Here is a 15964-nt window from a genome sequence, read left to right as displayed (position 1 = left end):
GGGATAATTGTATTTACCTTACAAGAGATTAGAGTATTATGGGGTAGAATATGTAAATCATTTCACAGGGTAACTGAACCCAGTTGGACTTTCCCCTAGTTGGACTTCTAATTCATTTTTTTTCTGCATTCTTTCATATATGAATACATCATCAATGCATTGTTACTACAGAGAAACATTTTACATAATAATCTGGTATTAAAATTAGGTGACTTAACTACCAATTTCTGTCTTACTGACCAAGTTTATCTTTAAGAAAATAAAAGTTTTGGGGCACCTGGGTGGCTCAGTCAGTTAAGCATCCGCCTTCAGCTCAGGTCATGATCTCACAGTTTGTGGTTTCAAGCCCCATGTCGGGCTCTGTGCTGACAGCTCAGCCTGGAGCCTGTTTCAGATTCTGTATCCTCCTCTCTCTCTGACCCTCCCCTGCTCATGCTGTCTCTCTCTTTCTCAGAAATAAAAAACATCAAAAAATTTTTAAAAAAAGAAAAGTTTTGGGGGCATCTGGTTGGCTCAGTCAGAGCATATGACTCTTGATCTTTTTTTTTTAAGTGTTTTATTTATTTCTAGGAGAGAGAGAGAGAGACAACGTGAGCAGGGGAGGGTCAGAGAGAGAGGGAGTCACAGACTGAAACAGGCTCCAGGCTCTGAGCTGGCAGTCAGCACAGAGCCCGACGCGGGGCCCGAACCCACAAACCGTGAGATCATGACCTAAGCAAAAGTCGGGCGCTTAACCGACTAAGCCACCCAGGCGCCCCATGACTCTTGATCTTAGAATGGTGATTTCTAGCCCCATGTTGGGAGTAGACATTACAAAAAAAAAAAAAAAGGGAAAGAGAAATGAATTCAACATATATTAATATGGAATGGCTCTGGTGTCTTAAAACATGTCAAACTTAAATATTATACTTATTACTTAATAGCCCATGATCTATTTATAAACGTTCATTTACGTTATTTGGATTGTGAAAGGAAAACATAAAGCATAAAATCAACACTTTTTTTTTTTAAAGATTTTATTTTTAAGTAATCTCTACACTCAATGTGGGGCTTGAACTCACAACTCTGAGATCAAGAGTCACATCCTCTTTGAACTGAGCTAGCCACGTGACCCTAAAAGTCAACACTTTAAAAAAAACTGAAAATCGGGGCACCTGGGGTGGCTCAGTCGGTTAAGTTGCCGACTTCGGCTCGGGTCATGATCTGGCGGTTCATGAATTCGAGCCCCGCGTCGGGCTCTGGGCTGACAGCTCGGAGCCTGGAGCCTGCTTTGGATGCTGTGTCTCCCTCTGCTCTCCCCTGCTCACACCCTGTCTCTCAAAAATAAATAAATGTTTTAAAAAATTTATTTAAAAAAAAAAACCCTGAAAGTCATTTAGGAAATTTCGAGGAAAAATCTAAATATAACCAACCTCTTATGTGAAATGGGAGAGAGATAATTGACAATTTATGGGCTGGAAATTATAGTAAGTTTAGCTTTTTTATTTTTATTACTCTCATTGCTAAGATCATGTCTGTATCATGAAAAAATCTCAGCACAGTCTATGCATGTCTTTTTATTTATTTATTTATTTATTTTTATTTTTATTTTTTTTAAATGTTTTATTTATTTCTACGAGAGAGACAGCATGAACAGGGGAGGGTCAGAGAGAGAGGGAGTCACAGACTGAAACAGGCTCCAGGCTCCGAGCTGGCAGCCAGCACAGAGCCCGACGCGGGGCTCGAACCCACAAACCGCAAGATCATGACCCAAGCGAAAGTCGGACGCCTAACCGACTAAGCCACCCAGGCGCCCCTATGCATGTCTTTTAAAAGCCCACTTGACATTCTCCTTGGCATATCAACATTTCTGAGATGAGGATGGTGGTAAGGGAGCTTGGGCATGGGGTTTGGTAGGGGGACAAAGGAGTTATGGGTAGAGTAGTTGTCTCCTAATATTAACCACCAAAAGATACTTCCTTGGAAAGTGATTAAGCAAATCTGGAATATTGATTTCTAGGTCTTCTTCAAAGGTGGTTGGTGTCCCTGTGCACAGACTATTCTCAGGAAGGCCTATTTACATCCAATAAATTCTATGTATTCCTCTGCAAAGACATTTGTGTTTGTGTGTGTATATGTGTATGCTGAATCATGCTCTTTATCTGAGCACTTTCTCACAAATCAAAAGAAAAAAGAATAGAAACAACAAAAAAGTAGAACATATTTTTATAATGAAGTAGTAGTTAGATGTAGATAAAATAGGATGTTTCAGGGGCACCTAGGTGGCTCATTCAGTTAAGTGTCCTACTTTGGCTCAGGTCACGATCTCACGGTTTGTGGGTTTGAGCCCTGCATCGGGCTCTGTGCTGACAGCCAGCTCAGAGCCTGGAGGCTGTCTTCAGATTCTGTGTCTCCTTCTCTCTCTGACCCTCCCCTGTTCACGTTGTCTCTCTCAGAAATAAATAAAACATTAAAAAAAAATAGGATGTTTCACTTATATATCTTCACACAAAGCAGTTTCTTCTGTTTTATCTCATTTGATCCTCTCTATGAAGAACTGTTATCCTTATCTGTATGTGAAAAAACATGAAGCTCAGAAGAGTTCAACTACTTGCTTACTTCGCATGACAAACAAGTGAAGGAACCAACCAGTTCTGATATTCATCTAATCCCAAATCAAGTGTTCTCTACTACACATATTGTATTATTCCTAAATAGGTATCATCTAATAGGTTAATATTTTATAAATGGAACTTGCACCAAGTCTATAAGAAGGGGTTCAAGCACAGTATTTGTCTTTATGATTCAAGATTCTAGAATTCTAGTTCTAGAATCTCTAAATGACTATCTCCCTAAAAACCCAAAACAGAAAGTCTAGAGTAGTGCTTTGGTACAAATGCTTGCCTTCCCTATAAATTCACTTCTTTTGAAAAAAATATTTACTGAATATAAGAAACAAATACAAAGATGAATGTAAGATTTTCCCTTTTGGTGAACTAAAAAGTCTAATTGTGTTTGACTGCAAACAATATATAAGGCTGAATAAGGTAAGCGCTGTAATAGAAGGACATAATAGAAGCAGATGAGAGGGTCCTGAGCTAAGCTTGGTACTACAAGTCCAAATGAGAGTTAAATGTTTTTCTCATTCTTTTCATTTATCCCTCTCTAGAGAGTACACATTATTGCAAATTTCTGTCATAATCATGGTTCTCAGGGCCCATACTCTTTAAAATCTTTAATTTCATATAAGAACTCAGCATTTGGCAGTATCTCCAAGTAACTACACTTCGTATCACTTTCTTGATAATTCATTTAAATCATCTGTAGGTGTCATGTTTTCCTCCCATCCCTCTGCAGCTAAGTCTTGTTCTCTGAATTTTTTAAAATGTTCTAAATGTAAAAATTATAGAGAAGATTTTGTAAACCACTTATAAGTCTTTTCTAGACTGAGAGAAATCTGGCTGTTAATTGTGTGTGTATGTGTTTGTGTGTATTTACCAAAGGGAGCAGCACATATGTGTATATGTGTATATAATACATATATATAAGATACACACAAATACACAAAGATATATAGCCTTTAGTAGTGTCAGCATATATATTCATATTCGGCTTTGACTGTGAATCAACTCCATGTATGCTGTGAACCTTATGAAGTTATATAGGACAAGATCCCTGCCCTGAAGGAGCTCAGTCTAACTTCTCATTTTACTAAAACTGTCTGTATTTAGAAAATATAAATTAGCTCTCAGTTAATTCTTGGAATTTGGAAATATTTACTGAGTGCCTATTGTGTTTTGGGAAATGTATGGATATATTATAATATAGCAACACACATAACTATTAAGTTTCTCCAACTATTCTCTAGACCTATTTGCTGTTATTTCCCACTCCTGAGAAGCATTTAATCTTAATTTGAGTTAATATATGCAGTAGTCAATTTCTATATACTATACCTATGCATCCACATCTTTGCATCAATCATACGTGAAAAATCCTCAAAGTGCCATATGGTACCTACCACCAATTACAATGCTAATCAAGTATGCATTACAAAATTAAATTTTAAAAATGTACTCACAAGTCTAGTTACTAAACAAATTTATTTCAGATCTTTATCCAGTCAGTTTTTGCAGAGTAGCAAAATATAGTTGTAGTCTACCTTTTTCAAAACTTAATAGTATAATTATAAATATTTTGTATTTCTAGTCTAATGCCTTTTAATAGTTTACATTCTTTTATATTGATACGACATATTTGTCTCCAAATAGCCAATAAGAAGTTTTCAAATTTTCATATTACAAGTGCAATTACAAATGGGACTGTTGAATGAAAGGTAGGAACTTCAGCGTATCACTTTTATTTACATTAAAATAAATGGAATTTAGTGGAATTACAACAATCTTGTTTGCTATTTACAAATTGTATGTAGGAGGCAAATTATCCTTTGTGTTTTTTACAAATACAACAGTATCAATAGTATCACACTTTGGAAAGCAGGTTGCTTTTTGCTAATTTTGATACAAATGTAAGATAGCATTAATAACATCGCATATTCACAGATTTAAGAGCTTGATCAGAGCTTACCATGAAACCCCCAGACACTGCGTCTTCCCCCACCTGTTTAGAGTAAAACACTGACAATATTTCATAGACTCCTTAGCTTAGGTCTGATTTTTTTTTTTTATAAAAACCACCCAGCTGGTGGGTGATTTCGCTTCAGCGCGGAAGAGCTTCTGCAGCAGCTCTCAGGCAGCACCGCGAACCGGGGGGCCGAGCTCCTTCCAGTTGCGGAGGTCACTGGGTCTGCAGCTGGGTTGGCTCTTGCCTTGAGTGGGCAGGTTGAAGAACGAGTCTCTCGCAACCTCCTGGGCCAAATTTTGACCAGGATACTCTGCGGACCGCACAGAGCAACGTAGAGTCGGTACAGGTCCAGACTCCTCCCCGCCCCAGACCCGCTGGGGAGTTCTGCGCAGGCGCGGCAGTTGTGCGACATCCGTCACTTACGGCTGAAGCGGTTTGTGCTGGGAGTTGGTGGCGCGGTGCAGGGCTCTTAAGAACCAGCGGCTTGGGCGCGGGTAATCAGCTCCCTTTCCCCACTTTCCCACTTCTTCTAGGTTCTTGGGACTACCGCGGAGCTTCCGGACCTGATGCGGGCGCCCTGTCTTGGACTGTCCCACCTTGCTCCTCTACTGCTCCGGGTGCTCCCGCGCCCAGGTGGGGGTGAGGGGCGGGGTCGGGTCTGGGCTGGACTCCATCCTGGCATCTTCATGTTGAAATCTCCCGGGTAACTCACGGTTCTTCTTGTTTTCCAAGACTGGTTTCCGGGGATTGTGACTTGCAGGGTCCGCCATGGAGCCAGAGCAGATGCTGGAGGGACAGACGCAGGTACCAGGAGGCCCTGGCTTCAGGGTGGTGGTGTGCAGCAAGAAGGGGTGGCTCATGTCTCAGTGACCTGTGTTTTGTTTTCTAGGTTGCAGAAAATCCTCACTCTGAGTACGGTCTCACAGACAATGTCGAGGTAATTCTCCCAGTTCTTTTGCCGTTTCTGAGCGTCTCTTATGAGCTGGAGAAAACTTGGAATCCATTTTTACTAGGTTGCTTTGCACAAGGGGAAACTTTTATCACCTTAAACCAAATAGTATCAAATTATGGGTAGCTTGTTTTATTAGCGGTACTAATGCTTCGTGGTATACAGAAGTCCAAATTACTTTTGAGTCAAGGGGGTGAACTTCTGAAAGTGATAAACAGAAACAAACATGCATTGCTAATGGAGACTGTTAGAATCGTTTTTGCTTGGTGGCTATTAATGAATCTGTTAGGATATTCTTTGGAAAAATTGCACATTAAAATTACACCCATTATCTTTGAAGCAGAATAATGTGCTGGTGGAATGAATGATTTTCTTTCTTTTTTTTTTGCGTTCAGTAGTAGATGCCATTGGAAGCTATAACACACATAATAGATAAGTCTGAATTCAAAGAGTACACACGAAAAACAACACAAGAAGATATACTTTCATAGGACTTTTGCATGCAAGTGCTAGGAAGTTGTTTAAAAGTAGAAGTTAGAGGTGCCTGGGTGGCTCAGTGGTTAAGCATCCGACTTGAGCTCTGGTCATGATCTCATAGCTCATGAGTTTGAGCCCTATGTGGGGGCTCTGTGCTGACAGCTCAGAGCATGGAGCCTGCTTCAGATTGTGTCTCCCTCTCTCTCTGCCCCTCCCCCACTCACGCCCTGTCTCACTCAAGAATAAATAAAAACAAAATTAAAACAAGTAGAAGTTATTTGTAAATGAATGAGTAAATGCTAGAGCAGTGAATTAGCCAAAGCTGGTTGGGTTTGGTTAGGAAAATAGAGGCCTCCGTGAGATGTGTGTTTTATTGGGGGAGGAAAAAAATAGGGAAAGAGCTTGCCAGTGATTAAGTTTGGATAATGGGTACAGGAGTATTTCCTAGCAAAATAATAATAGTAGCAGCTACTACTATTTCATTATTTTAACTGTGTATGAGGCACACTCGTAAGTAATTTGCCTGTATGTTCCGCCCTATAAAGCTCAGAGAAGTTGAGTAACTTGTGTAAGGTCACCAGGAAATAAGTGGAGGAGCTGTGTGTTAAAGGTAGGCAGGTTGACACTTTTGAGATACAATTAAGTTGTGTTGATGATCTTGACCAGCTCCTAGAGTTCCCTGGAATGGAATAACCACCCTGTGCCTTAAAGAATTGCTAAGAATGTTTCTGGATTTGATGTCAATATTAAGAAGAGAATCTGTCTCTCTTCATAATGTAGTCTTTTTTTCCTAATGATGATTCCTTTATAGATTTTTTTTTTTTTAATTTGAGAGAGTGTAGGAGCGGAGGAGAGGGACAGAAAGAGAGAAGGAGAATTTCTTTTTTTTTCTTTTAACTTTTATTTATTTCTAGGAGAGAGAGAGAGAGACAACGTGAGCAGAGGAGGGCCAGAGAGAGAGGGAGACACAGACTCTGAAATAGGCTCCAGGCTCTGAGCTGGCAGTCAGCACAGGGCCCGACGCGGGGCTCGAACCCACGAACCGCGAGATCATGACCTAAGTGAAAGTCGGACGCTCAACCGACTAAGCCACCCAGGTGCCCCAAGAAGGAGAATTTCAAGTAGCTCCACACTGAGTGTGGAGCCCAATATGGGGCTTGATCTCACAACCCTGGGTTTGTGACCCCAGCGAAAATTGGGTTGGATACTCAACTGACTGAGCCACCTACCTGCCCTGTAATGTAGCCTTCAATAGAATCTGATGAAGATATGCTATACCACATTGTGTTCTATTCCTTTAAGAAACTTTTTTTAAGGCATCAGCACAATATTTTCTTGATGGTGCTTATATATGAAGGCAAAGCCATGATACAGTAGAGCAGTGATTCCCAAAACCTTTCTCTCAAGTCCTCAGACCAATTTCCATAATAAAGTGAGAAAATAAATGAGCCAAGGAAGTAGCTGATAATGATACATTGTTCGGTGATCGGTTTTCCTGCTTTTATAATTTTAAAATGCCCATTCTCTCATGAATTAATGGTGGTAGTAAAATTATTTATTTATGTGTAAGTTTTTACTTGGGAGAATAGAGTATCTTTCCCTATGTTGGTCCCTTCAATCATTGTGTAATTTTTAATTTGTTGTTTGTGATATCTGAGAGTCTGGAAACCACTACAGCTGCTGCTACTTTCTATTTTATTATTCCATTTTATTTTATTTCCTTCATTTCTTATTGGGTGCTTTATGGTTTTTTACTATCAACTGGTATTATTACTTTTGGTGTATAGTGTAAGAACCTTACAACAGTGTTCTCCCATTTTCTCTCAACTGGCCTTTGTGCTATTATATACCTTATTTCTACATATCTCATAAATACTATAATTCATTATTTTTATTTTTTTACATTTATTTATTTATTTTTGAAAGACAGAGAATGCAAACGGTGGTGGAGGAGAGAGAAAGAATTAGAGAAAATCCCAAGTAGGCTCACTGTCCGCACAGAGCTGGATCAGGGTTCAACCTCTTGAACTGTGAGATTGTGACTGGAGCCAAAATCAAGAGTCGCTCCCTTAATTGACTGTGCACCCAGGGGCCCCTCATTGTTTTTTTTTTTTTTTTTTTAAGTTAATTGCCTTTAAAGAGATTTAAACAATAAGAAAAAGGAATATTTCACACTTACCCACATGTTAACCATTTACCATATTTACCATCTTAACTCTTCATTCCTTTGTGTAGATCTAGATTTCCATCTGGTATCATTTTCCTTCCGCCTTAAGGGCTTCTTTTTTTTTTGTTTGTTTGTTTCATTTATTTGTGAGAGAGAGAGAGAGACAGCGTGAGCAGGGGAGGGTCAGAGAGAGAGGGAGACACAGAATCTGAAGCAGGCTCCAGGCTCTGAACTAGCTGTCAGCACAGAGCCCAATGCAGGGCTTGACCCATGAACCATGAGATCATGACCTGAGCCAAAGTCGGACACTTAACTGACTGAGACACCCAAGCGCCCCAAGGGCTTCTTTTAACAATTCTTATAGTGTAGGTCTGCCCATAAGGAATTTGTCAAGCTTCTGAGTATCTGAAAAAGGCATTAATTTGTCTTTATTTTTATTTTTTATTATTATTATTTTGTTTTTATTTTTGGAATATTTTCACTGGGTATAGATTTGCTCTACCATCTTTTGGCTGACATTTTTGACAGGAAATCTGCAATCTTTCTGTCTTTGCTTCTCCATATTTAATGTCTCTTCTCTTAGTGCTTTTAATTTTATTACAGGTTTTAAATAATTTGATTGTGATGTGTGTTGGTGTAGTTTTTTTTTTTTAATTATTTTTATGTATCTTGTGCTTAGGATTCATTGAGTTTCTTGGATCTGTGGGTTTAGAGTTTTCATGAAATTTGGAAAACTTTCGGCCATTATTTCTTCAAATATTTTAAAATATTGTTAGCTTAATTTATTTATGTGTTCCTTTCTTTTCTTGAAGATGTGGAATATATTATAATAACTGGTTAATATGCTATCATCTATATCATTCCTGAGTCTCTTTCTGTGGATTAAATTTTTTCCCTCATTATGCGTAGTAGTTTCCTTCTTCTTTGTCTGCCTGGTGATTTCTTACTGGAGGCTGGGCATTATGCATTTTTTCCTTGCTGGGCACTGGTTATTTTTGTATTTCTTCAAATATTATTTTTTTTTTTTTACACAAATAGTTTATTGTCAAATTAGTTTCCACATAACACTCAGTGCTCATCCCCACAAGTGCCCTCCTCCATGCAAATATTCTTGAGCTTGATTCTAGGACACGGTTACGTTACTGAGAAACAATTTGATTCCTTTGAGGTTTGCTTTAAGCTTTGCTTGGTGGGACCAGACCCACCTTTAATTTAGGCCTAATATCCTCTTCTGGCATCTCCCCCAGTGCTCCATATTTTATGTGGTTTTTTAGTTTTGTGTCACAAGAACAGGAACGACTGGTCTTGTGTGAGCTTCAGGGATTCTCTCACCTGCTCATTCCAGGTGTTTTTTTCCCTTGGCCTTAGATAGTTACCCCACATCCATGCACTGATAAGTACTCATCTAAAGACTTTAAAGCAGTCTCTTCAGTGTCTTTCTCCCCATCTCTCTCCTTTCCGTGTGCTCTTCAGTACACTGTCCTGTAAATTCTAGTTGTCTTGCTCTCCCTGAAGTTTCAAGTATGTCTTCTCAGCTCAGGGAGACTGCTGGGCTCTGCCTTGGTTTTTTCTGCATTGCATACTATAAGTTTTCTAGGCAGGAAGTAGTAACCTGGAACAATTATAGGGCTCACCTTTTTTTTTTCATGATTTTTGTGTGTGTGTGTGATCATTGTTCTAAACCATTAACACCTTATACCTTTTTTTTGGTGGGGGGATAATTTATATAGGTAGGTAGATAGATTAATGCAAGATTTGGGCTTAACTAAAATTAAGCATAGCAGTTGGCACATAGTGGATATCCATTAAATATTTGAATGAAAAAAAGAGAGGATTTGGTCAAGGGGTTTATTATAAGATATAGGTGTTAATAAGGCATTGCTTAATTGAAGCAATTAATTGCCGCCTTATTGAAGGCATTGGAATGTCATGTAACTGACTGTTTTTGTCATATATGGGGATTATCTGTTGAAATTTACTGAGGAACAATGTGTTTCTTAATCCATGAGCAAATACATAGCTATTTTATACATTGAGTACAGAACATTATTGTCTTACAAAGTCTCGAAATATGGTGGAAAAATCATGAGCCAAATTAGAATAGTTGCCTAACATAGTTGTGGAAAATGTCTTTTGAAACCATGGTATATATATTGTAGGTATATGATAAAAGCCTTTTTTTAACCACTTTTTACAAAATAAAGTTGTCTAAAAAATTAAGTCTAGAAAATGTTTCTTTGTTGTCATTGAATCATTTATATCCAGTTTGAGTATGATTGAAGCAAAAGTTCATTTTTTAAAAAAGATTTTATTTTAAGTAATCTCTACCCCCAACATGGGGCTTGAACCCAGAACCCTGAGATCAACAGTTGTATGCTCTAGTAACTAAGCCCTCCAGGTGCCCCCAAAATTCATTTAAATGAAAGTGTTCTTAATAGTGGTTTGTGTTGTGGATAGCCACTTATTTCTAAATTTCTAAAATGGTTGATTTGTAAAAGAATACAGTTTTTCAATAGTTTTTGATGCTCTGGATGTCAGATGAATCTATGTGAAAGACCTAAAATTTGGGGGTTCCTAAGAGTAGAAAGTATAAGTAATTGTTTCTTAAGTAGCATTTAAATATCATGTTAATTAGTAAATTCCCTCATTTTTTGACTATCATTTACTTAATATTTTTTCTTTATTCTGTTCACTCTTAAAAATTCTGAATGTGCTTATTTAAAAAACAAACAAATGGAAAAGCATTCTCATTTTGATAGAGGATAGCCATAAACATGAAAACAGTGAATGTGAAATGCTGAGGATAAATTTTAGCTATATTCTATTCCTGTTGGAAGGCTATGAGCCTGAAGCCTGTCTGTCTCTTAAGAAGAGTTTAGCAAGTGTTGCAAAAGTGTAACACACCTATTAGTACCAAAGTGAGACTTTGTCCTTGATAACTCCCGGTGGTGACAGAATTGAAACAGGACCAGCTTTCTTCCTGTGATTCAGTGCTACTTAGTGTCATGTCCACAGTTTTCAAAACATACTGTAAGAAGGTATTCTTATGAAAAAAAGAGAAAGCACTTGTATTTACTCCTAAATGGGTAGAAAAAGAGAAAGGAGAATCTGGAGCTAAGACAAAAGAATGAGATACTACGGTACCTTCAGAGAAAAAAGGCTTAAATGAAATTTAGAGATGGGTCTGATTTTATTTCGGCAGAGAGATTTGCCCTACCACACCAGCTCTCTGGTCATTCATTTTGCCTTTTCTACTCGTGTCATATTTCCATTAATTTTTGTTTAGCGCTCAAAATAATCTAGTTATTTGTAATATGCATGCATGTTTTTTGAATCCACTAGAGGATAGTAGACAATGAGAAGATTAATGCAGAAAAGTCATCAAAACAGAAAGTGGATCTCCAGTCTTTGCCAACTCGTGCCTACCTGGATCAGACAGTTGTGCCTATTTTATTACAGGGACTGGCTGTGCTTGCAAAAGAAAGGTAAGATAGTGTCTGCAAATGGAGTTCCTGGAGAAAACAAAATAAAGACTTCCCTACTGAGAGTCATTAGTTATCATTAGTTACATTTAATTATTTTTTACAATATAGAGAATTTTTAAAATAAAATGTAATCAGCTGCAGTCTCATCAATTCAGGCACTTTTCATTTACCTCTACTGGTCTTAGGTCATATGCGTATTTGTAAAGATTTGCAATGATGGCGTACATGTAATTTTATATCTCCTTTTTACTTAATATTGTAATATAAAACTTTTCCCATATCTCTACATAGGCTTTGTGATTACAGTTTAGATGATCACAATACCTCAGCCATGTTTTTTTGTTGAGCACTTAGGTCCAATTTCCTTTGTGATTATAGGTTAGCAGGCAGCCTGTGTTGCACATTTTCATGCCTCTTTTGCTTTTGTTTCATTAATTTCTTATGATAAATTTCCAAGAATTGATTTGCTAGTTTGAGGAACATGACTCTTTTTACAGTGTTTGACACATAATACCATTTTTCCGTCCAAAAGTTTATTCTTTTTTTTTTTTTTTTTTTTTCAAAAGTTTATTCTTAAAGTTCTTCCACTGTCATAGCCTCCAATAGCATGAAAGAAACTTTTCTTGCCAAGCTATTTTGATTTATACTTCTTTATTAGCAACATTACAGTTTTTCTGTACATGTTTTTTCCTAGTAATTCTACCTAAATTCTTTTTGTATAAGCAAATCCAATAGAAAATGTTTTTGTAAGTTATATGTATAAAAGAGGATTTATTTATGACTGCAAGATATGTCTTGACTCTAATTCTGTAAATTAAAATATGGGCATCTTTTATATTGTTCTTTATTTACAGAAGGCCAATATGTTAGAAATTATAGATATTACCTTAAATGCTAGAAGGAAAAATTTGAAGAAGTTTTTAAGTAACATGCAATTATTAAATACAATTTTTAAGTAAGGAATTCTGGCAAAATTATTCATGAAACCATAAATATTATGTGAAAAATGTTTATGTCTAGTCAGTTCAAAAGGCTATTTAAAATGCTAAGGGAATGTTTTGAGATCATTGTAAATTAATTCTAAGTATGCCTTTTCATTGTCTGATTTTAAATATCTGATTTACCCAGTTTTTCATCTTTCAACTTCTTTTCTCAGCAAGAATAATCTATGGAAAAGTGATAAATAGGAAATGACATCTTCTGTTAACATTTTTTCCTCGTTTTATTGAGAAATAATTGTCATATATCACTGTATAAGTCAAAAGTATATAGCACGGTGGTTTGATTTACGTATATTGTGATATTACCACAGTGCATTTAGTTAACATCCATCATCTCACAGAGACGCAATAAAAAGGAAAATGAACAAATGATAAATTCTCCGTGTGATGAGAACTCTTAGGTTCTACTCTCAACAACTTTGCAGTCTCTCACACAGCATTGTTAGCTGCGGTCATCCTGTCAGATGTCACATCCCTGGTGCTTATTCATCTTGTAACTGGACATGTGTGCCTTTTGACCACCTTTCTCCAGTTCCCATTCTCCCATCTCTTAATTCTTTTTTTTTTTTATTTTTTTTTATTTTTTCCCATCTCTTAATTCTAAAATATGTTTTAATTTCTCAGGTGTGCCGTATGGTAGCAGTATTAGAGTTATTATTGATTTAAATTATTTGAAGTAAAATAGAGGTGACTTAAAAAAAAAACTTAACAACTTATTTGTCCAAATGAATATTGATTCCTTTGATTCATTTTTTGGGAGTTCATCCACTTGTCTCACTGATGCTACAGCCATTTTCCTGTATTGTTTTTTCTTCTCTTATTGAAGGATAATTACCTGTGGAGAAAATTGTATATGTCATAGGTGCACGCTTTGATGAATTTTCAGAATCCAAACATACCACAAAGCTTGCAGTCAGATCAAGAAACTGAGTACTGTCAGCACCCCAGAATTCTCCCTGGGGACCCCTTTATAAAGGTCCTTATTCCAGTAAGGACCAGTGATCATCATCCCAATGTCAAACATCACATTTTTGAAACTTGTGTTGTAGAATTGAGTTTATAACCGGATTTAAGTCATACAAAAGTCTCAGTCTCTTTAAACCATATTGTTGACTAACTTGCTTGCCTATTTCACTTACCATATTTATTACAAATGGCCTTTGAGTGTAAAATGAAAATTAAATTTAAAAAGATGTGTTTTCATTATGGAATAATACATTTAAATTAATACACCTGGAATATAAATTTCTAAATTTTGGATTTCTTTTCCCTTCCAGACCACCAAATCCCATTGAATTTCTAGCATCATATCTTTTAAAAAACAAGGCACAGTTTGAAGATCGAAACTGACTTATTGAGAAGAACAGAAAAATTTGGTTTCTACTGTAGATTTACATGATTAAGAGGCAGCTTTAATTGCCAAGATTCCCCCCCTTTGGAAGTATACGAACCTTCAGGACAACAGAACTTATTTCCGGAATTGCAGAAGAAAACATTTCCCTTATTTTGATTTAATCACCATGCTTATTTAATGAGTGTATTCTGTGCAATTTTTTCTTAGATTGTCTTTAACTTTGTTTTTAAAACAACCTTCAAAATAAACTGTTAAAATGTCATTATTTGAAAGTAGTTTTTGTTCCATATGGTAAATATTGTATATGGGTCAGTTATTTTCATGAATTTCTTCTTTCTTGGGTCTTAGAACACTGCAGAGTTTTACAACTGCATGAAAATACAACAGAGTCAAGTTTAACATAAAAAAGAATCACAGCCAGCTTTTCTCATTGTTGTTCCTGGACCTCCTAGAGGGTGGGAACTGGGCATCTTCAGTTTTAACATCACAGGTGATTCTAATGCACAATGAAATTGGAGTATTTTTTTCTTTTTTTGAAGTTGGAGTATTGATAGAAGCATTCTGGAGGATGTACAATATACTTTACTGCTATAAACCTTTATGGTAATAATATAGTAATGACTGTCATTTATTGCAATTCTATGTATCAAGTATAAGTACTATTTTGCTTAAATTATCTTTAAGATAGCAACTCTACAAAGTAGATATTGTTATTCCCATTTTGCAGATGAGGAAGCATTTGGAGAGGTTAAGTGACTTGCTCAAGACCACACTGCTGGTAAGTGCTCAAATGGCATTCAAACCTCGTTCTGCCAATGTGTTGTTGATAGCTAAGTGAGATGTGCTCATGCAAGTTAACATCACTGCTGCTAAAGCAATAAAAATCACCAGCCAGTCCTTTTTGGGGAGTCTGCTCACTTTGTCCTACATGAAGAAATTAAGATAACTCATTAACGCCAGAAAAAGAAAATTGTCTGAAGGAAACCAGCAGGAAAAACATTCATTAGGAGAAGTGGTTCTCAATGAGGAGTGACTTTGCCCTTTTACCCCAGAGGACATTTGGTAGGGTCTAGAAACAATTTGGTTATCACAACTGAAGTAAGGTGGAGTTCTACTGGCATCTGGTGGATAATGGCCAGAAATGCTGCTAAATATCTTACAATACATAGGACAACCTGTGTGCCCCACCTGTCCCCAAGAATTATCCAACTCAAAATATCAATTAGTGTTAAGGTTGAGAAAACCTGCTTTGGGGGGGCACATGGCTGGCTTATTTGGTAGAGCTTGCAACTCTTGATCTCAGGGTCATGAGTTTGAGTCCCACATTGGGCACAGAGTTTACTTTAAAAAACAGAAAAAGAAAAATCCTCCTTTGGAAGCACATTGAAGCTAATCATGTGAAGACAAAATTAGGAATTTAATGCTGATGAGGTATACCCTATAGTTTGCTTAAAATTAAAAAGAAAAAATTTTTTAATGTTTTATTTATTTCTGGGAGAGAGAGAGAGAGCGTGAGCAGGGGAGGGCCAGGGAGGGTCAGAGAGAGAGGGAGACACAGAATCCGAAACAGGCTCCAGGTTCTGAGCTAGCTGTCAGCACAGACCCCGACGTGGGGCTCGAACCCACGAACCGCGAGATCATGATGTGAGCCAAAGTCGGACGCCCAACCGACTGAGCCACCCAGGTGGCCACCCTCATTTTTTAAAGTTTATTTTATTTTTTAACATGTTTATTTTTGAAGGGCGCCTGGATGGCTCAGTCGGTTGGGCGTCCGACTTTGGCTCACATCATGATCTCGCGGTTCGTGGGTTCGAGCCCCACGTCGGGGTCTGTGCTGACAGCTAGCTCAGAACCTGGAGCCTGTTTCGGATTCTGTGTCTCCCTCTCTCTCTGACCCTCCCTGGCCCTCCCCTGCTCACGCTCTCTCTCTCTCTCCCAGAAATAAATAAAACATTAAAAAAATGTTTA

General features: G+C 37.4%; 1 protein-coding gene across 2 annotated transcripts; it reads left to right on the top strand.

The window, feature by feature from the left end:
* The first annotated feature begins 4983 nt into the window (after positions 1-4983).
* Positions 4984-14258, top strand: DPY30 (dpy-30 histone methyltransferase complex regulatory subunit). Of its 2 annotated transcripts, none has more exons than XM_039250325.1 (5): positions 4984-5057; positions 5296-5367; positions 5453-5500; positions 11499-11641; positions 13920-14258. In XM_039250325.1, the coding sequence occupies exons 2-5, from the start codon at positions 5332-5334 to the stop codon at positions 13990-13992; spliced, it is 300 nt and encodes a 99-aa protein (XP_039106256.1). In that variant the 5' UTR covers positions 4984-5057; positions 5296-5331; the 3' UTR covers positions 13993-14258. The 2 variants fall into 2 exon arrangements, with proteins under 2 accessions (XP_039106256.1, XP_039106257.1); XM_039250326.1 differs by lacking the exon at positions 4984-5057 and adding an exon at positions 5106-5196.
* The last annotated feature ends 1706 nt before the right edge of the window (positions 14259-15964 follow it).

Source organism: Hyaena hyaena, unplaced genomic scaffold (genome assembly GCF_003009895.1).
Source record: "Hyaena hyaena isolate Hyena2069 unplaced genomic scaffold, ASM300989v1 scaffold_362, whole genome shotgun sequence".
Taxonomy (NCBI): domain Eukaryota; kingdom Metazoa; phylum Chordata; class Mammalia; order Carnivora; family Hyaenidae; genus Hyaena; species Hyaena hyaena.
This window is presented reverse-complemented; position numbering and strand designations above follow the sequence as displayed.